This window comes from Dermacentor albipictus, chromosome 2 (genome assembly GCF_038994185.2).
Source record: "Dermacentor albipictus isolate Rhodes 1998 colony chromosome 2, USDA_Dalb.pri_finalv2, whole genome shotgun sequence".
Classification (NCBI taxonomy): domain Eukaryota; kingdom Metazoa; phylum Arthropoda; class Arachnida; order Ixodida; family Ixodidae; genus Dermacentor; species Dermacentor albipictus.
Genome location: NC_091822.1, coordinates 32493495 through 32521282, shown reverse-complemented (window position 1 = coordinate 32521282; position 27788 = coordinate 32493495). Strand labels below are relative to the sequence as shown.

The 27788-nt window shown below is 47.1% G+C and overlaps 1 protein-coding gene across 1 annotated transcript in view; it reads left to right on the top strand.

The window, feature by feature from the left end:
* The window catches only part of LOC135916589 (prominin-like protein), a 189800-nt gene that overhangs the window by 118451 nt on the left and 43561 nt on the right, over positions 1-27788 (top strand). The window contains exons 15-18 of the mRNA XM_065450023.2: positions 108-173; positions 5677-5820; positions 19916-20005; positions 27182-27327. Coding sequence (XP_065306095.2) covers positions 108-173; positions 5677-5820; positions 19916-20005; positions 27182-27327 — 446 coding nt within the window. The remainder of the gene's footprint in view (positions 1-107; positions 174-5676; positions 5821-19915; positions 20006-27181; positions 27328-27788) is intronic.

Here is a 27788-nt window from a genome sequence, read left to right as displayed (position 1 = left end):
TACAAGACATATAATTTTGCCTCTCTAGAACACGGGGTTCATCTTTCGTTCACGTGGTCATAACCGTGTAAAGATCAACACGAAGCTATTATGTTCACTGTTTGCAGAACAAGGTCGTCGAGAACCTGGAAAGCATTGAAGATCTTGTGAAGATTAATGGACGACCTGCAGACGTAAGTGGAGAACCACATGCCGAAAAATATATCTAGTCAAACATTACTGATAGAATATTATTCGCCATTTCGTTCATTTTTTTTTATTTGAGTATCTGCCTTGCATTCGGTATATACCCATACTATGAAGGAGAATATTTGTTACAGTGAACAAGGGGGAAAGGCTGCTGCGTGTGGAAAGACTTTTGAGTGATTCTGCTGCATAAGAAACGTGGTCGTGCTCATAGTGATGGCGAACCACATGACCCAATTTCTGAAAGAAGGCAAGGAGATCACTTCTGCAGAATAGCTTCCAGTCATGAAATTAGCATTTCTTGCGCGGCAACCCACGAAGTCAGTGTATCACTTTATTGAGATCTGTTGATACCAAAGCCTCAAATGGTCCACTAAGGGGAAAAGCCGGCGTCTGAAGCGGCGAAATGGACCCTAGAATCTCATTGGCTGCGACGCAACGTCACGTGCGCGCCCCGACAGAGCAGAGTGGGCGAAAGGCAACACCTGCTGCCGCATTGGCCCGGCAGGAGTTTCGTGAGGGGAAAGGGCATCGCCGCGACGCCACGTCGCCCTCACTGGCGCGCTCGGAAGCCTGTGTTATCCGCTTGTTCCTGCGCGCGCAAGCTCTCGCTTGATTTGTACCATCATCTCGGCCATCGCTACAAAGGGTGTAGAAAAGTTCAATAAATTAGAAAGCAAAACGATTGGCGATAGTGAGTTTCGAAACTGTGTCCCACGCTCAGAAGCCGAGGGTCTTACCAACTGGGCTATACAGGCGCCTCCTCGATTGCAGGCCTGTACACTCTACTTTATGACATCATGCTATCTGGACCGAAATTTAGATAGCCAAGCCCCGGAGTAACGCAAGCTATGACATCAAAATCACCGCGCTTTACTCGGAAGCATCCCCATTAGATTATATTGTAGTCCGGCAAGGTAGCATCGTGCGGACGTTACCATCACGCATCGAAGTTCGCCAGCCTTGTGCTATCTAGGAGGCGTTCGCCAAGAGTCTTAAGCGTTCGCTTGCCCACTAGTTGTTCATAACTCGAAGGACCATTCAGCGGCGTTCAATTCGACATTATTGCTTTCGCATTCACAACTCATACGAAGTGCTTAAGTTGTTATTGCGATAGCAAATGGACACTGGAGGTGCAATTCTGCCGTCGGCGTCGCCGTCAGGTTCCCTATTCTGTTCAAGGGCGATATATTGTTGCCGTGCCCGGTATGCTGTGTGTGCAAGTGAAAGCGTGCGATGATGCGCCCGCGATCGCGGCTCAATCTCACGCGCGTATGGAAGGAAAGCAGAGAGAAAGCGCTCGGTAGGAGGGGGGGGGGTGCGATCTACTCTGAGTGGCCCAGCCAGCTGCCTACGCCCGCCCAGTCCGCTGTATCTTGAAAGCCATCTCGACGGGGACTGGGACTGCCGTGCACTGCGTTTTCGCGGCTTATTTAGCGTTTATGCGAGACACAGCCCGAAGGTCAATTCGCTCGCTGCTGCTGCCGCGCTTCCACTCCAGCGTTCTCACAGCGAGTTTCTGCGGTCATTGAGTGAGGTGCGTTCATGTTTGCTTCTGCAGCATGACATCATGCTTGTTAATTTAGTTAGTATGCCTTTGTTTACAAGTTTATACACACGATAAATTACAATTGTTACTTCGTACGACTGTTCGTTAACTTGCTATTGCAATCGATGCTTCGCCTTTCGTGTGAAGCAGCAACTCTATTATTTGGCCAGTCTCGCCATCTGTGGATCCCTTTTCGCGTCCCCGCTAAAGTTGCCAACTTTCCCGAACTGAGCGGATCATTTCGGACTGCTAAGTAAATCTCATGAGCCCCAACTTGGCTGTAAGGTCTTGATTTTTCTTCTGTTGAATTGAATAATTATCAACAATGCAGAGTTCCTTTTAAAGGACCCCTCACGAGGTCTGGCCATTTTCAGCTAACAAGCGCAGTGCATACAATGCGCGCTTACGATCGGGTCTGCTAGGAATTACATGGCAATGCGCCGTGGAGGGAGCTGAAATCTGAAACCAAACGCCGCTTGCTCTTCTTCTCGCGGGCACCACCCTCCCAGCCGCAGAGGTGACGTATATGCGCATGTGCGCCTACGCACGTGTACATGCTGGGGCGTCTCTCATAGTAACACGTGACTTGGAGAAATATTCAAGGCAACAGCTCTATTTTATGCAATCAGTTGCTTCACTAGACGAATTCAAGTGAAGAGAAATAATAAAACCCACAAAAGGAATGTAGGAATGTTTTTGTTTTACTTCATACGCTAGCAAGATAGGTATACTTAGGTTTCATCTGCTTGTTGCCACGTCGTTCAGTCGCGCGCGTGGGCCTCGAAGCTGTGTCATTCTTTTAATGTTTTCCAGCACCGCGTTCAAGCGCGTTTTTTCCTCCCGCGTCCACCTCAGCGCTCGTGTAGCACTCACATATGGTTAGTCAGGTTTTCTCATGCGCAGCACGCAAAATCCTGCGCTACGCGAAATAGACAAACGTAACCGCTCACGCGCGACGTCTTCAGCGGAATTTTGCAGCGCAACAAAAAATGCAGGGAAAAAGAATGGGTTGTGGGGCGTGAGACGTTTGTGTTTACGCGATTCTCGAGCTCCGGTATGGGAGAACGCAGGGAAGGAATTTCGCTTGCGTAGACTAGGTGGCGCACGTGGAAAGAACGCCATGATGGCGGTGACGCTTGCCTCCTCAAATTATGGTTTCGTGGCAATCGAAAATTTCCATCTCGGCTATAATGAGCCAATTTGAAAAATTCTTGCGGTAAAACACTCGCTAGAAGGCACGTAACAACATTTAGCGTATTATTCACTGAAATTTTCTATGTGGCATGGTGAGGGTCCCTTTAAAGTGAAGCTTTGTTTACCTCTTCTTTCGACTTTCCCACTACTGCTGCTGCCATCGTGGACGCCGCGTCGGGAGGTGGTTCATAGCGTGCAGTTACATTGCGGCAGCGTGGAAGAGAGTAAAGGTGACACAAGAAACTTGTTTGGACCACTCCATGATGGTCGTCAGCATGTCCTCTGGACCTGCCTGGGCGAACGCACAATATCATCTTGACACTTGTAATTACCTGTCCCCCGCCCCCCCCCCCCGCCCCCCCCCGCCCCCCGCAAAAGCATTGCGGGAACTGCCACGCTTACCTTTCTACTATTGTGCAACAGCCCACACTGAAGGTTGGAAGAGCCGGCAGACAGTTCGTGAAATTGTCGCAGCACAAAACGACTTAATTACAGCGTTACCACTCTACCCGAAGTTTCCGTACATTTTGGGGAGGGTGAGAAAGGGAAAACGCTACTTGAGAAGGCAAGGAAACACTAATATTGGAGACCACAGCGGCTGCGGATAAACGATGTATTTAAGCTCAAGGTACAGTTCCGTACGTTTCGGCTATTTCTGAAAAGTAAACAGCATGGCAATTTGCCCTGCGGACAACTGACGCACTGCGTCCAGACGCAAAAAAAGGCGCAGCATGTAGCATCTAGGCCAGATTACGCAAGTGATCGCACGCCAAATAAACACGTCTATTCCCCCCATGGTATCTTTGCGGCTTTGCTCCATGTCGCGGGTTCCATCCCGGCCAAGGCACCAACGTTTCTACGGAAATAGAATAGAAGAGTGCCGGTGTACTTATATTTAGGTGCTCGTTAGAGAAACCCAAGGGGTCAAAATTAATACAAATTCCGCCACTACGTTGTTCTTCATATACCAATCGTGGTTTTGGCACATAAAGCCCCATTTTCAATTAAAGTTTAACATTGAAGCTACAATGTCATGTGCCCTATGAGGCAAGGACAATGCTAACTTTCTCGAAAATTATGAACAATGGTGCACAACCACGCCTTAAGCAAGCATGTCTCGCTGTGTGCTCTGTGTATTACGCAAGCAAGGAGCAGTGGTTCACGCAAGGTAGCATTTATCATCAACTCACCTCTCTCTTATTGCACTAAACCCTGAATAAGGTAAACAGTCAGCACCAACACCTCCATATAATTATTGTGAATCAAAGCAAACAGCACGCAAAGATTCGCTTATGTCGATTTCCACAGTGCGTGGTATCCGCATAACTTTATTTTGGCTGGCAGATACGGCTCACTTTCGTCTCTCATGTTATCTTGCGTTGTTACGAACCTTAACGTGGTTTCTATTTTTGCCGTGACTCTAGCTGTGTCGTTAGCCGTAAGCGTTCACGTTATAAGATGAATCAGACCGACTACTTCAGGGGGTCCCGCGACCATTTGAGACTGGCGACCAAACAGGTGACTGGAGGCGGCCTACTCTCCCACCGGCAAGCCCGGCCAAGTGCGACCAGCAAGTCGCAATCCCGGAGATTGTCATTCTCAGCGGAAACTCTATAGGGATGTACGCAGATTCTCTCCCACTTCGCTGGTTTTGCGTTCCGGCAACAGTCGTAGATTTTGGTTCCAGCAAAGAGGAACACGTCCTCGCTGTGCCGATGTGTTCTGCCGTTGTGTCAGCTGTGGCCGCGCGGAGGCTTCTGAAGCAAAAGCGACGCTAGTGGGTGCGCCCCGGCCTCCGTTCCCGATAAGTGGCTGAACACGCAAGCAGCCTTCCGCCTGAAATCCGCGCGCATGACGAGCAGTATTATCTAGAGTAAGTTGTAATTTCTAGTTCGTGTTCCGTGAGGATCGTTGTTTTTCTGCTCATTTTTGTTGCTGTATGGCGTCTCGCAAATGCTACCGCGTACATTCGGCACGTTGCTGGAACTTCTGCGCCAGACTATCGCAAGGCGAGACACCAATTACAAGCCTGCACTCTGCCATGGTGACGTGGACATTGAATTTGGGGCCACGCAGGAGGACGCCAGATGAAGACACATGATCACATAACTTTCGGCACGCCGCTGATTGGTTCACAAGTTTAGCAACCACGGTCGCGTGATTTGAAAAAAATTAGCAGCGAGCGACTGGCCCAAAATAGTCACTTTTCGTAAAAATGCGACCATTTTCGATTGTTCGCTTTGTTACCAAGAGGTCGCGCGACGGCTATCAGTTGCCGGTGTGAATGAGATGTGAAGAAAAAAAATGTGCAATATGTTTAAATCCAATTTGGATTTAAACATTCTGCACATTTTAAACAATGTCGGTCCCCGCCTCTCCTCGCGCCATCCCGTATTTGTCTACTTTTGATGAAACTTGGCAACCCTAGCTCTGGCAGTTTTTGTAATCGGACTAGTAGCAACAAATTGTAACACACTCTGTTGATCTCCGGAGCTCATCCCCTTTGTTTTGTTTTTTTTTATTTTCTTTCTTTCAGTTTCTGTGCATGGATCTTCGCGCCGAATATAGTAATGCAAGCTACAGTAACCGGCTTGCACACCTCACCGCTTTGACAGCTATGATTATTTGATATTCGCAACTTTTCGAGGTACATATTGAAGTCAAAGTTGAAATATTTAGTTTTTCTTGGGACGTGCCCCACTATCTGTTTTCCACTGCTCAGCCTCGTGTTATGAAAATGGGTGCAGGACTTCAAGGCGGAAACCATCAAAACCTTGGGAGACAAGAAGGCGTCGCATGATCAGCTAAACAAGGCGAACGCATTACTTGAAGAACGCAAGCGCAGCCTGTCTGTCGTGGTTAAAGGCTACTCCGACTACGTCATCTACAAGGTGGGTGGCAAATCCTGTTTCCCATAACGCATTTTACTAGGCGTTCAGAGTTACACTTTCCAGGTTTTTTTTTTTCAAATGCGAAGGGCAGTTTCCAGAAGGCCATTTTTCTACGTACGTTATGCGGCCAGGTGGTCGCAAGTTGATAATTCACATTCGTAATGCCATCATTTTATAAATTCGATAATTAACTTTTTATTAACTGTATGTTTATATTGAAACCTCAGAGGCATTTGGTGACTATTCCATTTTATGCAATTTTAGTAACGCGACTCTGGCCCGACTTATGCATGTCTGAAATTTCAGCCCAAGCAGTATAACTAAGCATGCGAGACGGCGGCACCCGCTATGTGGCCCCTCCCTAGTGTGCCGCAGCTGTTGCATATTACGCTCAGTCTGACGAGAATGAGAGCTGACAGGGAACGGTGATCACTTTTCGTCCTTGGCCACTGTTTTCGTTCGTGGCCAGCGAAACCGAAGGATGTGGCAGCTTGGCCGAGCTCTTTTTTGAAGCATTGACTTGAAGAGTTGGCGCCAGAGCGCAGCTCCACCGTACACGTACTGTCGAAGCAATCAATTGCGGGATTATGATAATGGCTTTGGTTTTATTTATTTTTTTCGTTTTGGAGGTTCAAACTCATGCAAGCGATAAACATGAAACAAAGGTTATAATTACCGGGCAGCACCTTAGTCGCCAGTGGTGCTCTAGGGACGCTGTACCTGTCCGAAGTGTGAGATTTGAGTTCCATGCATTCCCTACGCCTAAAAATTACCGTGAAATAAAAGGACGACTGTGAACTGGCGTGAGTAGTGCACTTCATTGGTGTATGCCTGACAATTTATGTTTTAGACTTCGCGGTTTTGCGAAAGTGCCGAACAGATCAGCCATCGCCTTGCAAGTGCGTCGAGTGAACCCCTGAGCTTCCATTATGTGCCTTTGCCTCTGATTGCCTCTACTAAGCTGGGCCGTTGGAAGAAGCAAGCCCTGCGTTGGGAACAGCGTTGAAAAATGGCTACTTCGTCTGGGTTGAGGTAATACTCTACAGCAGAAAAAAATTGATGTAGTGCTATCAATACTGGAGGTGAACGGCAATGCCTCCTCACCAATGAGCCTGTACGCGTCTCACCAGCCGGATCGGCCAGTTCCTACCAAAGGAACATTTGTTAACATTTTCAGACGTTTTCGCACAACAGGCTCAATTTACCAAAAAGGACAGCCCAAGAAGAGCATCATTGATGTGGACTTTGACATTTATGTCCTTGCCTGCCTGCATGCAATGCCAAATGTAAGTAACAGAGAGATTTCTAAACGATGCCGGAAAAGCGTGCGAACAGGGCACAACGCTTTAAAAAAGCCCGAATTTCATCCATACCATGTCAGTTTTCATCATGACCTAAGTGAGGCAGACTTTTGTAATTGGGCCCCAATAAAGATTGACCAAGATAAAGATTTCGTAGAAAGAGTGATTTGGACTGATGAGGCTCTATTTTGCAGAAATGGCACAGTGAACATTCATAATGCTCAATATTGGTCGCAAGGGAATCCTCACTGGCTGCGGCAACATAACCACCAAATTTGATGGGGTCTAAACGTATGGTGTGGCATACCTGGGGACAGAATCATTGGCCCTCATTTTTTCGAAGGAAACCTCGATGGAAAAAATTATGAGCACGAAATTCTCACTGGTGCCGTCGATAATTTGCTTCGAGTCCCCCTTTCAACGAACAACGGCAAGTTTGCTTCCAGCATGACGCGGCCCCACCACATTTCTCCTCCACTGTAAAGAACTGGTTACACTGTAACTTTCCACGGCAGTACATCGGACGTGAAGGAGACATATTTTGGCTGCCGAGATCCCCTGATCTCTCTTCACTGGACGTCTTTTTGTGGGGCTACGTGAAAGATCACATTTACGCAGTTGAGCCCACCGATATCAACGACATGAAGATGAGAAGAGTTACCGCCTGTAGAAGCATCGACCCGGAAATGCTGCGCAGAGTTGTCGACTCTACGCGAGAGCGGTTCATGTGGTGTCTTGCGGTGGAAGGCAAGCATTTCGAACACTTTTGAAGCGTTGATTCCTTGGCGATTGTCGTAATTCTAAGGTGAGTAAGATTTCATATCGCTCGAACATAATACTGTGCAAGCAATGACATATTTGAAGGAAATTTCTAAAATGTTTGTATATTTTGTTTGTAGGCCTTTGATTTACACTGTACTTCTGTGCTTTCTTTTGTTCTTTTATTCCCACTTCTTTTGAAGTAATGCCGGAATCAGAGCTGTGTGTAACTAAATAAATATGAATTTGACTACGTTGACACAATTTCATGCTCTTTCATGAGGACTGGTCGATGAGTTCTAATTTTAAAAAAGGACATAGAGAATACGGGCCGTTGACCCGCGTTTCTTAAGCACTGACAGTGCAGGATCGTAAATTCTCTTTACGCATGTGCAAGACGCCCTGGAAGCTTTAGTGGTTAATAATGTGCTGTATGGCAGCTGACGCTGGCGATTTATGTTGTGAGATGGCATAATTTCAATCATTCTGCAAACAAAGCTCCCATTATTACAAAAGAAAGCAGCGCAGTATCGCTGCGCCTGAGTGCATTAGAATGCTTAAGCGGCTCGGCCTCTTGTCACCCACAGTACTAGCAATTGCTCAAAGAAACAGGGCTCGTATCGCGTTGCCCGCACAGTCATTCTTAGTTTTCACTGGCCAAGAACGGAAATGTGAGCCGAGAGCGAACAGTAATCTCCTTCGCCTATCACCCCACATTCTTGTCAGACCGAGTGCCATACGCAACAGCTGCGTCACACTAGGGAGGGGCCTCGCATGCGTAATGAGATGGCTTGAGCTGAAATTTCAGGCGTGCATATCTCAGGACACAGGCGTGTTAGTAAAATTGTACAAAATGGAATAGTCACCAAAGCACACTGCCTCTGAGTTTTCGATATAAATATATATGCTAAATGCAGTGCAAGGAAAGTGAGGTTTGGAAGAAACCACTTTTAGGACGAATTTGTTGACAAAGTCATGAGAGCGGGCGAAAACGTTCAACGCCTGTTTGTTACATCTCAAATACCGTAAGTGCTACTGTGTGAGGCTATGCAGGTGTGTTTGCTTTGCTAGTTTGTTAGGGTTCGTTAGTTCACCGATGACAATGTACGCGGCCTAGGATATACTCTCCTTATTCTTTACTGGTTTGATCGTTGAGCTATGTCCTTAGGTACCGTTACGAATACAGTAGAACCACTTTGCAGTAGACGCGTAAATGTGAACAAATGATTACATGACCTGACTGGGCGAACCCCATTAGAATTCTACAAGAACCCTAGGTTATTCGCCGATTTAGTAAAGTGAGTCGTAATGAATCGATTGATAAAAACGGAAGCACATTTGTTACAATTTCCTGAACGACATGCGTAGTCTTGCCATTGAAAAAAAAAGATAGTATGAACAAAGAAAGAACATAAATGTATGAATTCCTTTCGATGATGGAGTAAACAATGATCGCGCTCACCGTGCCTTTAGCCTTTGTTCGTGCACTAAATGCTTTGAATCGCTATTGAAAGCAGCAATGCACAACAATAAGAACGCAACATGGTCTATTACCATGGTGCTTTGAAGCAAAAGAAAAGCACCGTCTAAAAGCCACAAAAAATGACTCTGTTTTGTTCGAAAGGCAAGTACTGATAGCAGTAGCAAAGTATGAGACTTCTACACAAAGTACGGCTGGCAGTTTTGCGGGATGTATAAACTTCACGAAGCATGTATTCGCCTAACAAATTAACAAGCACTCGGTGACGCGCGCACAACCAAACATGAACAAATCTCACTCGAACAGCGCCGGCCTCGGGGAGGGAACGCATTCGGACAACTCGCCGGTGGAGTGCGTGTTCGACCCTTCGTATTACGCGACGTTCGACACTAGGTGAGCAGGAAGGCAGCGCTTTGAAGCGGCGAACCACCTACGCTCGCTTACATTTTTGCATCCACATCATCATCATCATCATCATCGTCGTCGTCGTCGTCGTCATCATCATCAGCCTGGTTACGCGCACTGCAGGGCAAAGGCCTCTCCCATACTTCTCCAACTACCCCGGTCGTCTACTAATTGTGGCCATGTTGTCCTTGCAAACTTTTTTATCTCATCCGCCCACCTTACTTTCTGCCGAGACCTGCTACGCTTCCCTTCCATTGGAATCCAGTATGCAAACCTTAATGACCATCTGTTATCTACCCTTCTCATTACATGTCCTGCCCATGCCCATTTCTTTTTCTTGATTTCAACTAAGATATCATTAACTCGCATTTGTTCCCTCACCCAAACTGTTCTTTTCTTATACCTTAAGGTTACACCCACCATTCTTCTTTCCAAAGCTCGTTGCGTCGTCCTCAATTTAAGTAGAACCCTTTTCGTAAGCGTCTGGGTTTCTGCCCGGTACGGTGAGTACTGGTAAGACACATCTATTATATACTTTTCTCTTCAGAGATAATGGCAACCTGCTGTTCATCATCTGAGAATGCCTGCCAAACGCACCCCAGCCCATTTTTATTTTTCTGATAACTTCTGTCTCACGATGCGGATCCGCCATCACTACATGCCCTAAGTAGATGTATTCCCTTACCACTTCTAGTGCCTCGCTACAAATTGTAAAGTGCTGTTCTCTTCCGACACTGTCAAACATTACTTTAGTTTTCTGCAGAATAATTATTACACCCACTCTTCTGCTTTGCCTCTCCAAGTCAGTGAGCACGAATTGCAATTTGTCCCCCGAGTTACTAAGCAAGGCAATATCATCAGTGAATCGCAAGTTAATAAGGTATTCTCCATTAAGTCTTATCCCCAATGCTTCCCAATCCAGCTCTCTGAGTACCTCCTGTAAACACGCTGTGAATAGCATTGGAGAGATCGTATCTCTCTGCCTGACGCCTTTCTTTATTGGGATTTGGTTGCTTTCTTTATGGAGGACTACGGTGGCTGTGGAGCCGCTATAGATATATTTCAGTGTTTTTACATACGGCTCATCTACACCGTGATTCCGTAATGCCTCCATGACTGCTGAGGTTTCGACAGAATCAAACGCTTTCTCGTAATCAATGAAAGCTAGATATAAGGGTTCGTTATATTCCGCACATTTCTCTATCACATGATTGATCGTGTGAATATGGTCTATTGTTGATTAGCCTTTATGGAATCGTGCCTGATCTTTTGGTTGACAAAAGTCTAAGGTGCTCCTGATTCTTTTTGCAATTACCTTAGTAAATACTTTGTAGGCAACGGAGAGTAAGCTGATCGATCTATAAGTTTTCATGTCATTGGCGTCCCCTTTCTTATGGATTAGGATTGTGTTAGCGTTCCTCAAAGATTCTGGTACACTCACGGTCATGAAGCATTGCGTATACAGGGTGGCCAGTTTTTCTAGAACAATCTGCCCACCATCCTGCAACAAATCTGCTATTACCTTATCCTCCCCAGCTGCCTTCCCACTTTGCATAGCTCCCAAGGCTTTCTTTCTTCCAGCATTACTTGTGGGATGTCAAATTTCTCTAGAATATGCTGTCTTCCATTATCGTCGCAGGTGCCACAGGTACTGTATAAATCTTTATAGAACTCCTCAGCCACTTGAACTATCTAACCATATGAGCAATCATGTTACCGGCTTTGTATCTTAGCACATACATTTGATTCTTGCCTATTCCTAGTTTCTTGTTCACTGCTTTTAGGCTTCCTCCTTTCCTAAGAGCATGCTCAATACTATCCATATTGTACTACTATATGTCAGCTATCTTACGCTTGTTGATTAACTTGGAAAGTTCTGCCAGTTCTGTAGTAGCTCTAGGGTTAGAGGATTTCATAAATTGGCGTTTCTTGATCAGATCTTTCGTCTCCTGCAATAGCTTATTGGCATCCTGTCTAACGGAGTTACCCCCGACTTCTACTGCATGGTCCCTAATGATGCCCATAAGCTGGTCGTTCATTGTCGTTCAGAGTGTCTTTCCACCATATATAACCTTCCAAATAGGGCGCGAGGCCCGCACATGCACCGAGCAGCGCCGACATGCAAGACTACCTCAAGTTTCTGCGTTCGACACCAGCGCCCTAATGTGCAAATTCGTACGCCGGCTGTCGCCTCCTGTCCCGCTAGGATGACGGCATGGCCATTTGCATAAAAGCGACTGCTACCGGTGGTTGCATTTCCGCGTTGGAGAGCGGACCCTCGTCATCCCGCAAGCATGGTTCATAGTAATTTTGTGTTCGCTGCCAGAACAGTCATAAAAAATAAAGCGCAAAGCAATGAGTGAAAGCCGCGAAACTACGCATTTCTGGGAAACTCGGAGATTAGACATGCGCACAGCTCTGACATTGTGAAATGGAACATATTTTGGTTCGCGTGTCTTCTTTTGCTCAGCCAAAGTCGGGACCACTCGACGTGTTGGTGTGGCAGGATAATTATGAAACAGTGCCAGGGACGCAGACGGAGAAAAAAAAAACAACAGGATGGGCCGCTGACACTCAACTGCAGTTTATTCAAGAAACACAGAATATACACCTTTCAAAAACGCGACCTGGTGGAAGGAAAATATCAATATTATAGAATAACAAAAAACAATAGGGGAAAAGGAAAAAAGGGGAAAGATGGCTTGAGTAGGGGCAATGTAAACAGGCATTCATATGAACAACAAAATCAGGAGGTGCGATAATGTAGCAGATGTTCGACTTCTCCATTAGCTAGAAATAACCAATGCTGGCTTGTGCAATCACTTTGAAGTTGACAAATGTGGTTTGTAGAACGTTTGTATCACAGAACAGAACGATGAGCTCGATTTTCGAAACAAGCGATTGCTGTTTGTCGAATAATTCCTCGAGTTACCTTCGTTCTATTTCAAGAGTGCGTTCGTTGGTTCGGGTGATGCTTTGCATACGCTAAAATCCGGTATTTGAATTTTATCTAGAGTAGCACCGGTACTCAGTGACATTGATTTTAGCACAGTTTACACAGTGGCTAACAAGAACTTGCGTACTTTGGCTGAGAAGATTTTCCGTTGTGTCGATAACTGTTTAGTTTTGTTTAAGACAACTGTTTACAACAAAATCCCGGTACGCATACTGAAATTTTTTTTTTGAGGAAGGTCTTCAACTGAGTTATACAATGCAAAGAATATCTGATGACAGTCATCTCGTATTTCTAGATTTGCTTATGAATTTCACTGCGACACATTTATGTTGGCGTTACCACCCACGGTATGTTAAGCCTTTGCTATTGTTTCCATATAATCAATTCTAGGTTGCAAAACATTCTATTGCTTTTTCATGCCTTCAATCTGTACTCTCCAAATCATGCAACCATGGCATGACAATCAGCTCCTTGGAGCAATCATCTAGGTTATATGTGTTGGGTTGCCCCTGGTGCTCTTTCACCACGACTTGTAACAATCTTGTAAAATGGCTGAAACAGATGGGAGAGTGGGTACTAGAGCACAGCCATTAAAAGAAGCCGATTATCATGCTATACATACACAAGTTTTCGCATAACCGGAACAATGTCGCTAACGGATACAACCTTGACGCCATGTTTTCCTCAATGGATAAGCTATCGAGGTTTTGTAATCTTGTTAGAACTAAGCCAACACAGAAGGTTGGAGTGCGAGTAATTGTCAATGGGCATTTTTTGCGCCATGAAAAGACCGTGTTGTTTACCTGCTGCCCTTATCTTGTGGAAAGGCGCACGCTGGTCAGAGAGCTAGATGCATCAATGCAAGGTTAACAGAACACAAGCAAACTCTAACTAGTTCACCATATTCCCACTTAGGAGATCATTGCAAGAAGCGAAGTTGTTTGCCTTGTTATACTATGACCGTCATTCTCACCGGCAGGAATAGTCAGCCTAATCGAGTAATCATAGACGCTTTTAATACTTGTCTACTTCAAAATTATTGTGCTTGCAAACCATCGATATCTCTAACACATCGAGATGTCCAACGTCTGCTACGATTTCCCACCTCATATTCGCCGCTTATGTTATCTGTTCACCATGTGGCGTTTTTAAAACGTTTATATTCCGCCTTTCTTGAATAAACTGCTAAAAAATTAAAATAAATTATTGAATTTTACGAGCCAAAACACGATCTGATAAGGAGGCACGCCGTATTGGGGTACTCCGGAAATTTGGATAACTTGTGGTTGTTTATTGTACACATTTACGTGAACAGGCGTTTCCGCATTTCGCCTCCATCGAAATGCGGCCGCCGTGGTTGAATAACCTGGAGCTGGCAGTCCACCCACCCAACTATTGTGTCTTTCGTTGTCTGCGTCACTGGCGCCGTTTTATAACTCTATTCTTTTGCTCTCTGCCATGTAGCAAATCAAGTGACGTTTACGTGCACAGCAATAAAGTTTAGTAAGCTTTGTAAATGCGAGCGCGCTCGCTCAATGCTGGTGTATTTCAAGAAGGGCGCTCCAGTATCAGCATATTAGAAAAATTGTCGTGTTAAGGGGCACAATGAGGAACTTTCAAAACGCTGTGATCTAGATACATATATATTCTGTCCTGAAAGTCAACCCTTAGGTTGACGCAGACGGCTCCCACGTCGGGACAGTAAGGTTTAACCTTGCCGCCGCAGCCTGGGCCTTCTACACGGCTTGTACATTATATAAAGGAACTCCACCGTGAAGTACTTGTTGCCACCAGCCTCTTTCCTTGACACAGACTGTGAAAGACACAGGACAGTGCGAAATCATATGTTCCAGAGTAATGATGCCATTACACATCTAGCAATCGATTGGTACGTCTCTTTCTGGATTAGCTTGTTAACAAAGCTTGGACGCGCATAAGTTCTTATATGTAATAATCTCAGAGACATCACTTGAATTCTATTGTGCTTAGCGTGGGGCACTGGGAATTCCCTTGTGTTCATGTAGTAATGCTTCGTGATTTCATTATATGTAAGTAATCATTCCCTGTTCTCCTCCTGTATATTATTATGGTCCTGGTCGAGTAGTGCACGGATAGTAAGTCTCGTGTTGCTGTGTTAGCCATCTCGTTTAAATTCTTCCCATATGGATCGAGAGACCCCATGTGTGTAGGAAACCAGTGCATTTCGATCCCTTGGCTGTTTATCTCACCAATCAGCTGGGCAGTCCTTTTGCTTACATAGCCTTTGGTAAAATGTCGAATAGCCATCTTAGAGTCACTGTAAATTCGCGTCCAGTAATTATTATTCAAAGCCAATGCTATCGATACTAGTTCAGTGGCTGTGGTGTCTTTGGCCATGACTGAAATAGCATCCCAGTGAGACCATCGGCATGAACTATTACTGCAGTGAAGGCTTTCTTTCCTCTGACCCATGCAGTATCTACAATAGCCGCATGTTCTCTGTTGTGTTCTATCTCTTGCAGGAGAGCTTTGGTACTTGCCTTTTGTCGTTCGAAATTGTGCGCCGGGTGCATGTTTCTGGCGAAAGGAGCTCTCATGGGTCTTTTGTGGGAATTGTACTCTGAGTCTATAATACTGGCCCGTGTATTTGTTTATGGGCGGAGCCCATTTCATCGTCCAACATATGTTGTCGTTCAGCACAGGACGCGCTTGTATGTATCAGAGTTTCTGGAATGTCATCGATGGTTCTATGCGCTGTCTGTTGTCACAGAACCTTGTGTTATCTGATTTGCATGTGTGCGCGATAGGAACGCTGTAGAACTTTCTGAAAGACACGCGGGAACAGCGATTATTCTGGAACCTTCCACGACTGATCTATAAAGGTTGACGCACTTGACCTGCTGATCAGATTTTCGACTATCGCCGACTGTGTTCGCCGCAGTGGTTTTTTTAATATAGCCTGTTTTGAGGGCAGTTTTGCGCAATAAAAGGCTAGTTTCGCCACTCACACATTTGCCGCTGTATTCTTCACCGTCACTACTACGTGACATTTGGTGGAGGTGCTAGTGCCTTCTTGTTCCGAACGCGCCCGCAAAGGCGTGATCCATGCCCTAACCACGACGATAACACCAATGTCTTCAAGGACCAGCGAGCTAGGCGCAGGCCGCATGGACTGCCCCCGAAGTACGGACGTTTGCCTGAGGCGTCCAGGAAGATCGTTACCAAGTCAACGACCACAAAGCAGCACTAGCTGAGTGAGTCACCTGCCTTCCCTAGAGCTTCGTCCGAGGATGAGGAAACCAGGCTCGAGACTTTCGAAAGGTTCTCGGCCTTCCACAACTCGACCTTTGAGGATAAGCTGATAAGCTGTAATTCTCCTTGGAAGGTGCCGCGAGGACATAGTTCGAGAACCCGGAGTCCACCCTTACAACGTGGGGCCTGTTCCCCAGTAACTTCCTGATGACCTTCACGAACAACGTGCACCACCACAGCCGCCAGCACACCAACTGATCGCCACGCGCAGCTTTCTAAGGAACGCTGACGCTTGGCGCACCCTTAAGCACCGCCCGCATTGCTATCACTGCGGAGAAGCCGGCCACATTTACCGCCCATGTCCTTGCCACGAGATGAGACTGCGGGGATTCGCCGACAACGCACGGCACCACCACAGCCGCCAGCACACCAACTGATCGCCACGCGCAGCTTTCTAAGGAACACTGACGTTTGGCGCACCCCTAAGCACCGCCCGCATTGCTATCACTGCAAAGAAGCCGGTCACATTTACCGCCCATGTCCTTGCCACGAGATGAAACTGCGAGGATTCGCCGACAACGCACCGCGGCCGCAGCAAGGTGAGCGCCCACGTGACATCGCCGACTACATCACTGCCACTGAGTGGAGCCCTCGACGGCCATCACAAGGCCGTCGAGGCCTTGTGATGCCATCACAAGGCCGTCACAAGGCCGTGTCACACGGCCTTCACAAGGCCGTCACAAGGCCGTCGAGGCATCACAAGGCCGTGTCACAAGGCCGCTACCTTTCCCCGCAATGCCGACCGTAGACTGGCCCAGCCTGGGGCGGGTTTGCTAGCCCACATCCAGAAAATTAAAAGCAGCAACCTATGGTGGTGCGGTTGCTGTTTGTCGAACTGATGAAGATCCTGCGCCGCCAGCGAAGACGCCGAAAAGACTATTTGGAAGGCATATCGATGAGACGACGCCATACCTACGAAGCTTGAAAGTCTAGGATGCGCCAACGAAAGAGGACCTGAGGACGCTACGTTCCAGCTTCTAGTCAACACGCTTCTGTTAAAAATATAGCGCGAATGCCACAAGCAACGAATGGAGAAAAAGCATGGATGCTGCTGTCAAAAATAAAGCGCTGAGAGAGAGAGACAGACCAAGGCCATTGCTGGTAAATATCTAGGGCAAGCGCCACGAGCGGCGGCAGCGAGAGCGAGCATGGGCTCTGCTGTTAAATGTATTGCGCGACTGCCCTGAGCAACGAAAGAGAGAGTGAGACAGTGCACGGGCGCTGTTCTTAAACACATAGCGCGAGTGTCACGAACTAAGAAAGAGAGCAGGGGCCATGCTCTTATATAGAGCGAGCGCCACGACCAACTAAATACAAAAAGACAGTGCATGGGCGCTGTTCTTAAACATATAGCACGTGCGCCAAGAGCAATGAAAGAGAGATCGAGATAGCATCGGCGCTCCCCTTTTATAGTGCGAGCGCCGCGAGCAACAAAAAACAAACAGTGCATGGGCGCTGTTCTTAAGCATATGGCGTGTGCGCCACGAACAACGAAAGACAGAGAGTCAGTGCAAGGGCGCTGTTCCTAAATATATAGCGCGAGCACCACGAGCAACGAAAGACAAAGAGACATGGCATGGGCGCTGTTCTTAATCATATAGCGCGAGCGCCACGCGCAACGAAAGAGAGAGCGACAGAACAGGGGCGCTGTTCTTAAACATATAGGGCGAGCGTCACGATCAAGGAAAGAGAGCAGGGGCCCTGCTCTTATATAGCACGGGCTCCACGAGCAACGAAAGAAACGTGACAATGCACGGGCGCTGTTCTTAACCATATAGCACGAGCGCCAAGAGCGATTAGAGAGAGAGATAGCGTGGGCACCCCTCTTATATAGCGCGGGCGCCGCGAGCAACGAAAAGCAATCAGACAGGGCACTGGCCCTGTTCTTAAGGATATTGCACGAGCGCCACGAGCAACGAAAGGCTGATAGACAGCGAATGCGCGCTGTTCATAAACATATAGCGCGATCACCACGAGCAACGAAAGACAGAGAGACAGTGCACGGGCAATGTTCTTAAACATATAGCGCGAGCGCCGCGGGCAATGAAAGGGAGAGAGAGCACGGGCGCTGTACTTAAACATATAGGGCGACATTTACGAGCAACGAAAGAGAGAGAGAAAGAGCACGGGCGCTGCTCTTATATAGCGCGAGCGCCATGAGTAATGAAATACAGAGAGACAGTGCACTGGCGCTGTTCTTAAACATATAGCGCGAGCACCACGTGCAATGAAAGACAGAGAGAGACTGCACGGGCACTGCTCTTAACCGTATTCGCGACCGCCGCAAGCAACGAAAGAAACAGTACACGTGCGCGACCTGCACGAGCAACAAAAGAAAAAGAAAGAGACAGTGCATGGGCATTGCTCCTAAACACATAGCGCGATCGCAAAGAGCAACGAAAGAGATACAGAGACAATGCATGGGCGCTGCTGTTCAACACATAGCGCCAGCTCGACGAACAATGAAACAGAGAGAGAGAAATAGAGAGAGAGTACATGGCTGCGGCTTTTAAACATGTAGAGCTAGCGACACGAGCAACGAAAGAGAGAGGGAGAGGCAGATCACGGCCACTGCTAATAAATATAAAGAGCGAGCGCTTCGAGCACTTGAGAGCAATACGATGGGTGTTGATTTTAAACCTAAAGCATGAACTCCGCACAAGTTGCACTAGCAGCAAGAGAAAAACAGGGGCGCTGCTATTAAACATATAGCGCGAGTGCCACAAGCAACAACAAAACGAGCACAAACCGGGCCGTAACAGCTCGCGCTGGTGTTGCGACGCGACCACGAAAAGAATATTTTGACCATGGGAACGGCCTCAGCAGGTACAGTGGCGCTTACAAGCCGAGGTTCTGAGGTCATGAAGCAGGAGACGTGTGCTTACTTGCCTCCCCCCCCCCCTCATCCTAGCATGCGTTTAACCATGTGACATCGAACATTTGGCACGCTAAAAGACGGCGTGCATAAAGCCACCATCCTTCTGGCCTCACCTTCGCACACTTTTCATAGCACTTTGAGCAAACCGCGCTCGTGGCGCGATGTTATCGCACTTGCAATTCATAATTCGCCTCACGGCGACGCCGCCGACCACCGCAGAAATCTGCATTGAATGTCTGTATGACTGCTATTGCAAGGAGTAAATGGCTGAAGAAAAACAAACTTTAGTTTTGCTTTACAAACTCTATTGAAATGCTCTGCGACCCGTGGTCTCGTGTTTGTTCTCGCCTTGTTTGCGAAGTCAGGCCAACCATTTAGTTGTACAAGCTTCCCTAACTTCCTGTCCTGGCTCGTTGAGTATGAGCTACTTCATGTGTGCCCTAGAGATTAGATATATAATCACTTCTGTCTAGAGTTAAGTCCCAGCACCAAGGGACGTTGTGTCTTTTGTAGAATACTTGTTAGAAACTCTGTCATTTTAGGTATTTATTCCAAGCAATCTATTCAAAGAGAGCATCTTCAGTCATACTGGAAATTTCAGTGACAGTCTTGGTTGAAACTTAGCTGAACCGAGCATACAAAACAAACTTGCATGTGAACGGTTTGCTACAATCAGTAATTGAATTCTTTGGAATATCACATGGCCTTAATGTTTTGAACGCAATCTCAATGAAAATGTTTTGTTTGCCTTGAAGGTCCCTCGCCTTCGCTCAGGGGGTCGGCGCAACGTACAACGTTGTGGAACGCACAACGTTCGTTCCTATTGCTGCTTACAGTGGATAATCCGCGAAGTACGATTCCGAGTTGTATATTGCAACTGTAAGTTTGCGTTTAGTGGTAGTTTTCTTTTTTCTGCTTTTTTCTCTCTTTTTTGCCAGTCCTAACAGGAGAGAGCAGAGCAGGGTAGATAGCTCTCCGGGTGGATTGTTATTGTGAATGTCTGGATGGTGCTATTCACTCTGCAGATCAAAGAGGACTTGGCGAGGTGCCCTCCAGCTTACACCATGTACTCTTCGTCTCTAGTGGTCGTCTGCAGTGGCGTTGTCCACCCTTTCGTAAGTAGTCGTGCATGAGTGACTTCATTACCTTATAATCGTTACCGTTATTCTATACATCTCAACTTTGTGATTGTTTAAAAGTGCCGTTTGAAATATAAAACATGACATAGCTTTACCTTAGGCATAGCTCATGTGTTTATCCTGGGCCTGTCGCCAATGCCATTATTATATATTGGAATATTTAGACATCTGAATTGATTCGGACAACTCTGCAAGCAAGTGCAGAATTGCGATTTCTATTAGCACTAAAAATAATACAAAGTTTCAAATGGTGATGATGACGCAGCAACGTCCTTCAACTATATCCGTATATCCCACTGACTTAGAGGTTTTCAATTACTGAAAATAACAAGTGGTGTGGATCACTATATGGCCTGCTTGGATGACGATGCGAAGGTCTGTACGTACTGCACCTGCACAAGATGCGGTCTTTCAGGCCAAAACTCAGGTCTCACCTAACGCTTGGCTTGTCATTTTAATAACGCTAAGAAATGCAACAAAGGTTGGTTGAAATTGCACTAGCGAATGAAAAAAGGGGAATCATACATAGAGCCACTGGTTTTCAGGATGGGTGCTATACCTAGTACATAGCAACTCGTCAGCGTCAGCAATTGCTTTAGCGAAGTGACTACTTCTCACCAGGAAACTCAGCTTCTGTTTCAATGATTCTCCCTATTAGAGGAACTAGTGTTGATGGTCATGAGTGTAAGAAGTGAACACTCATAATTAAAGAAAATTACAATATGCAACACTCACATTCAACATTCTGGAAAAGATTGACGCTCTGTTCTGTATGCGCAGTAACGAGTGCTTACAGGCGCTGAAACCTTTAAATTTCACTAGGATTGAACCACAAATCTTTATCGTCCAGCATTCTTCCACCCACATGACCAGGTTATGTTCCTAATCATGTACCTCGATAGAACTTAAAAAGCACGCAATCCACTGATGAGCAACTGCAGGCTTATCATATGAAAACAAGACACCTGATGTTAGGTTTTCTGCCGAAGAGGAAAGGGGTTCGGATGGAGCTTACGTATCTCATTCATGCGCAACACTTCATTTCAGGCGGATAGGTATGCAGTTTATATGTTACTATAAGATATATCAATCACTGGCACGGTCAGGAACAGCGTTTGCATTACTTGTATTTACGGCCATCAGGTACGCTCTCTGCGGTGAATTTCTGTAGTGTTTCTCCATATGATTTGTCTCTCAAAGCATTTGATGTTGTCCCGGTTCCACGAGAGTGACAAAGAAGGCTATCGCCAGCAACACGAAAGAGACGACGTAGTGGGGCTAATCTAATGTTCGACCATACTGGTTGTACCGGCCATATCTTCTGCAGAATAAATATGGTCCCATTTAACCTTATACCTCTGCCCGCTTCATTTTTGGTGGAGGTGCTGGGTATTGCACACGACGGAACTGGGTATTCCACGCAACGTATTCCACTCAACGGGCTTGTCGTCGGCAGCCCTGCCATGTTGACAGACGACCAGGCCGCTGGGTTAAGCGCGGCGTCAGTACCCGGCAAACCCGGGCCGTCCACATCTGCGACACCGTCACCTTCAGCCGTATTGACCCATACGCGCGACCCTGGCAACTTCTCTCGTAACGGCAGCGACAAAGTCGGCATCGAAGAATGGCTTGGCATATACGAACTCGTCGCTGCACACACCCGATGGGACCCGACAGTGATGCTCACAAATCTTGTCTACATCCAGGGACCAGCACTCACCTGGTATGCCACACAAGAAAGAGCTAACCAGGTGGGTCTCGTGTAAGCAAACACTATGCGACCTCTTTGGCAAGCTCGCTGGCCGTAAGTGCACCGCTGCGAAAGACCTGTCTTGTTGGGCTCAGACATCTATAGAGCGGTACGCGGCGTAAATCCTTGATGTCCTAGCTTTTTGCCGTCGCGTCCATTCCTGTAGGCCCGAGGCTGAAAAAGTGAGGCATATTCAGAACGGCATCACCGATGATGCGTTTAACTTGCTCGTTTTATAATACTGCTCGATGGTTGACGAAATTATCCATGAGTGCAGGCGTGTTTAAGAGGCAAAGAGCCGTCGCTCCGCCGGACAGTTCGTCCGGTTTCCCAACACCGCCGCTACGTCGTTGGGTGAAGAGGCTCATTTGTCACTTCCGTCATCGAGGCTGCGTCATCTTCTTTCGTACGCCGTTCGGAGGACATTCAATCGATGATCTTCCTCATCCAGCAGTTGTCCGCGAATAACTGGCACTCACAGGCATTCAACCCTTGTGCTCCATAAACCGCCCTTCGGTTAGACCTACTGCCCCTATTCATCGACCTCCCCCGACATTTCGACGCTAGCGATGTCCTGCCCCATGGCGATTACCTGACGACCAGGCTATACACTTCCGTTGTAGCGGCGTGGGCCACATTTCCTCTATTGCTTTTATCAACACAGGGTCGTTTTCACGCTCAACGTTTTACTGCCGCGACAATGACAACTAACGCCAGCCATTTGCTGTTCTGCATGAGCCGACATACTGTGAGCGCCATCCTGCTTGCGCCAGATGCTCGAGCCGCACGATCGTAGATCACACACGACTCTGTCCCGTCGTTTTTCATCACCACACCCCGGAAAACAGACGAATGCAGCGACCGCAGGCAACACTGCATTGGACCCCCGATCCGCCATGTCGCTCTTTACTTTGCCGTGGAAGTTGATGCAGCGGAAGTTGATGCTCTACCTGTAACCGCCCTGATCGGCACCGGCACACACATCTCAGTCATGAGCGCTTATCACCGGAAGCGGCTCAAGAAAATTCTCGCACCTGCCGAGTCTCGCGTAGCATGAGTCGCTGATGGGGGAACATCAGCTGTACTGGGAATGTGTGCCGCTCATGTCAGCGTCGGTGGTCGCCACACATCTCTTTAGTTCCGTGTACTTGACCATTGCCCACGTGAGGTAGTCCTTGGCCTTGATTTCTTAACTGCGCACTCAGCTATAATAGACTGCTCCGCTGGCGTAGCCAATTGGGTTTGCGTCATATTACCGATCTTCCCGACACAGTGAAGATCCAGCTTTATTTTGCCGACTTTGTTTGTCTACCACCTCAGACACTGACCTGTATCACTGCTGGGCCCAACCCCTGTGTACCGGATGCTACTATAACGTCACAGCTGTGGTAATGCCTTGCTTTCGCACCACATGTCATTTCCTACTGCTGTTGTGACAATATTGGCTACCAAAACTGATAGTCCGCTTCTGAATGTCGGATTCAGTCCTCCAGTACTAACCAAAGGCATTTCTGTCGCCGCACTGCCGCCGTCGCACGAGTACCTATTTTCTTCCCTATAGCCTCATTCATCCTCTACCAATGCTTCCACCGCCCACAATGCTCATTCCGCACCGCAGCCTCCAGCGTATGACGACATTACCAAGGTGATATCCCTGGACCTATCACCCTCACAAGCCGACATTCTTCGTCATCTGCTCGCATGTTATTCCGTTATTTTTCACATTGACGGTCGACCTTTGGGTCAAACCTCCCTTATGCAGCATCACATATATACCAGCGGTGCATCACCTCTTCACCAATGGCGCTATCGCGTGTCATACAGCAAGCGCCGAGTGATACAACATGAGATGGCAAGATGCTTACCAAGGAGATTATTTAACCATCGTGGCGCCCGTGGGCTTCTCCTGCTGTCTTATTAAAAAATGGCACCAGCTGCAAATTTTCTGTAGGCCACCGACATTTTAACAAGAAAACAAAAAGGATATCTATTCACAGCCAAGCATAGACGACGCGTTGGATTGCCTTCATGGTGCGAAGTATTTTTCATCAATACACCTGAGCTCCGATTACTGACAGATTGCCGTCGATGGAATGGACCGTGCGAAGACCGCATTTGTTAAGCCAGATGGCCTTTTCTTTTTCGAGTCATGCTGTTCGGACTCTGCAATGCTCGTTACCTTCGAGCGCATGATAGACACGCTCTTGCACATCTTTAAGTGGTATATATGTATTTTTTACCTTGACGACGTTATCGTGTTCTCGCCGACCTTCATGACACACCTTGAAAGCCTTTCGTCTATTCTGTCAGTCTTCCTTGCTGCTGGCTACAATTTAATTCTTCGATGTGCCGCTTTGGTCACCGCCTAATCGCTATATTCGATCATCTCGTCGACTCATCTGGCGTGCGTCCTGATCCCGCAAAAGTTCGTGGTTTGCTAGCTCTTCCTGTACCGACCTGTGGCAAGGACGGCCGCAACTTTGTAGGGTTGTGCTCTTATTTCTGTTCATTCTTCAGAAATTTTGCGTACGTTGCCTCTGACTCACCTTCTCAAGGAAGGCGCACCCTTTTCATGGGAACCTTGCAAAGCTTCTGCCTTCAAATGCCTTATCAGCCTGCTCACTCACTTCAACCTATCTGCCCCAACAGAGGTCCATACCGATCCTATAGGCTATGCAGTTGGCTCTATTTTAGCTCAGTGTCAAAGCGAGCACGAGAGAGTTATTGCGTACACAAGTCGCCTGCTTTCACACGCTGAATAAAATTACTCCATTACAGAGCGCGAGTGGGTAGCGCACATTTTGACAATGAATGAATTCTGGCCGTACTTATGGTCGACCTTTCGCTGTCACCATGGGACATCACGCTTTCTGCTGGCTCTCCACACTTAAAGATAAGTGGTTCTCTAGGTCGCTCGGCATTACGTCTTCAAGAATTCATCTCTACAGTGGCGTGCCAGTTGGGTAGGCTCCACCAGGATGCAGAATACTCGTCTGGGTACCCCGTCGACGCTCCACACTCCCGTGATACACCTGCTAGAATATTCAGTCTCCGCCTTTCGCCACATCGGCGAGGAACGAGAATGTGATACATTTTTTCCCGACCTTATCAGCTTCCTCCGTCCTGACCAGTCAGACCCTTCACTTCGCTTATTTCTAATTCTACGCGGCATCTTATACCACCGAGATACGCGACCAGAAAGACATGAACTGCCGATAGTCGTTCCATCTCATCTCCGGGCAACTGTGCTCGCGCAACTCCATGATGTACCCACTGCTGGCCACCTGGGTGTTTTCAAGACGTATGGCCGTGTCCGGCGGCGATTTTTCTGGCCTGGATTCTACCGCACGATGCAACATTATTTCGCTGCTTGCGAACCGTCCCAACGTCGTAAAGAAGCCTGCTCTCTCTTTGCGGCTGGAACATTCCAACCAATTGATATACCCGCCGAACCATTTCACCGTGATGGCCTCGACCTCATAGGCTCTTTTCCAACCTGCAGATCTAGAAATAGGTGGATTGCAGTTGCAACGGATTATTGGATCCGCTACGGCGCTCACACGAGCCCTCCAGACCAGTCGCGCTACCGACGTCGCAGGCTTCCTGCTATAGGCGCCATCTTACAACATGGAGCTCCTTTTCTGCTCCTCAGCTGGGGCCGCTACTTTTTATCTAGGATTTTCGGTGACCTGCTTTAATATTTCACCACAAAACGCAAGTTAACGACAAAATACGACCCTCAAACGAACAGCCTCACTGAATGCCTGAACCGAACACTTACAGATACGCTCTCGATGTATGTCTCCTCAGATCATCGTGACTGGGACTCCGCCCTCCCGTTTGTGACGTTCGCGTACAACTCGCCACGTCACGACACCGCTCTCAACTCCCTGTTCCATATCCTCTTTCGACACGCTCCTTCTAACTGCTCTCGAGTTCCCGTCTGAGCACACTCGCGGCGCCATCGCGACAACAGCTAAGGCACGCCAGATTGCTGACTGTCGCCTTTCTGAGTCGCAGGCAAGACAGAAGTCCCTTTATAACAACCGTCATCGTGATGTGCTGTTCTCGGCTGGCAACCTCGTCACCCTTGCACGGACTCTTGCACGGCGTGTCTGCCTATCAAAAAAACTGCTCTCCCGGTACTCTGACCCATACCACGTCGTCCGACAGCTCACTCAGGTCGCGTATCAAGTAGCTCGAACGAATGCTTCCCTATCGTCCACGTCGTCTGATATTGTCCACGTTGATCGTCTCAAGCCATAACAAGTGGCCCCCATTTAGCTGGCGTCGGTACCATGAGAGTGACATTGAAAAGGATCACCAACAGGACAAATGAGACGACGTAATGGGGCTAGGCAAATGTTCCGTCGTACTGGTTGCACCAATCATACCCTCTTATTATTAAACACGGTCCTATGTAACCTTATATCTCTGCCGGTTTCAATCTATTGCTATGACGTACCTCTCGCACTGGCATGATGAAGAACAGTGTTTGGGTTACACGTATTTAAATCCATGAGATACGCCATGTGCAACGATTTTTTTTACTATTTCTCCTGATGCTCTGTTTCTCAGAGGCTAAAATGTGGCAGCGCTAAGGTTTTTTACTGAGCTACTCAGGGCTCATCATGGCTCAGTTGCTGCAAAGAACATTCCATTTAGATTCAATTCGATTCATTTGTTTCAGCATCAGAAGAGACAATAGGACAGCCAGCAGTGTCGTTTCTTCTAGTTGCATGCTGTTTACTGTAGTGTACAGCATTATTTTCCAGACAGGAGAAATAAATTACTGAGAGACGTCGTGCTGCACCTGCGCTGCTATAAAGTCACTTTTCTATTTGTTGTGAATAAATTAAAGGTCAAGATTGGGGGTGTTATCGATGTCGGGAGCTGTCGGCATAGTTATTAATAAATCTTTTAGTATCACGCCTGTCATACTTAGAATCAGTACTATTTCATTGTCATTTCTCCTACTTCCATGTTGTTCACTGCGGGGCCCAGCATGAATTTACAGACATCAGAAATAATAGGCAACACAACACATTCATGACCAGCAAGTCAAATATTTATTTGAAGCACAGAGCATATATATGAAAGTTACATCTATATAGAGATGACAGAATGATAATGTAAATATTCTCACTTGAGTCTGTCTCTCTCTCAACGGCCGGCTCTCAAACGGTGTCAATATTTGCAATATGCCACATTGACAAGGCGGCGAAAGAAGGTCGTACATGGGAATTCCATTCTGATGCTTGCTAATAGAATTTTCTGTGTTTAAAACCTAGGGGAGACCCATGCTCGTAGTGTGAATTATCATTTAACTTTTCCAAGCGACTTATTGCGCCATGCACCAGAATGAAAGTGCGTATCGTGATTATCTGTGCGTATTGCCGCAGATGGGGTTCTGGTTCTGCGTAGCCACGTACCTCGCTATAGGAATTCTGGCGATGTTCATGGCCCTTTTCATGTCCACGCTGTACTCTAGAAAGCCCAGACCAAAGCCTCCAGTGACTGAGCCTGAGGAGCTCTTCAGTCCTCCAGTGTAAGTGCACCTGTCATCTGCTGGTTAACGTCGCCTCATGCTCTTGCGACATTGTTTAAGTGCGTAAGCATAATGGGAGTAATGAGAGTGCTAGGCTAATTTTGCTTAATAAAGAAGTCAGTTCGAGATTTCACTCAAACAGATTTTGTGTACGGGTGCGCATTTCATAAAGATTAAAGTGGTGTTTGAGCAATTTGTTTTTAAGATGACATTCCACAGACCCTACGTGTTGGAAAATGAGATGCACATCCAGAACCACATGGTTTCCAAATATTTAGGAAAGACTGCTATCTCTAGGAAGAGCGTTCGCAAAGTACAAAGGTATTTCAACTAAGCTATGAAGCATAGCAGGATTCTGGCTGCTCGGGCACATTGATGTTTTTCAGAACTCCCTTCATGATCAGTAAGAAAAAAAAAGCTTGGGAGACAATGAGTACTCAGAAACCCTTTCTTACAGTTTT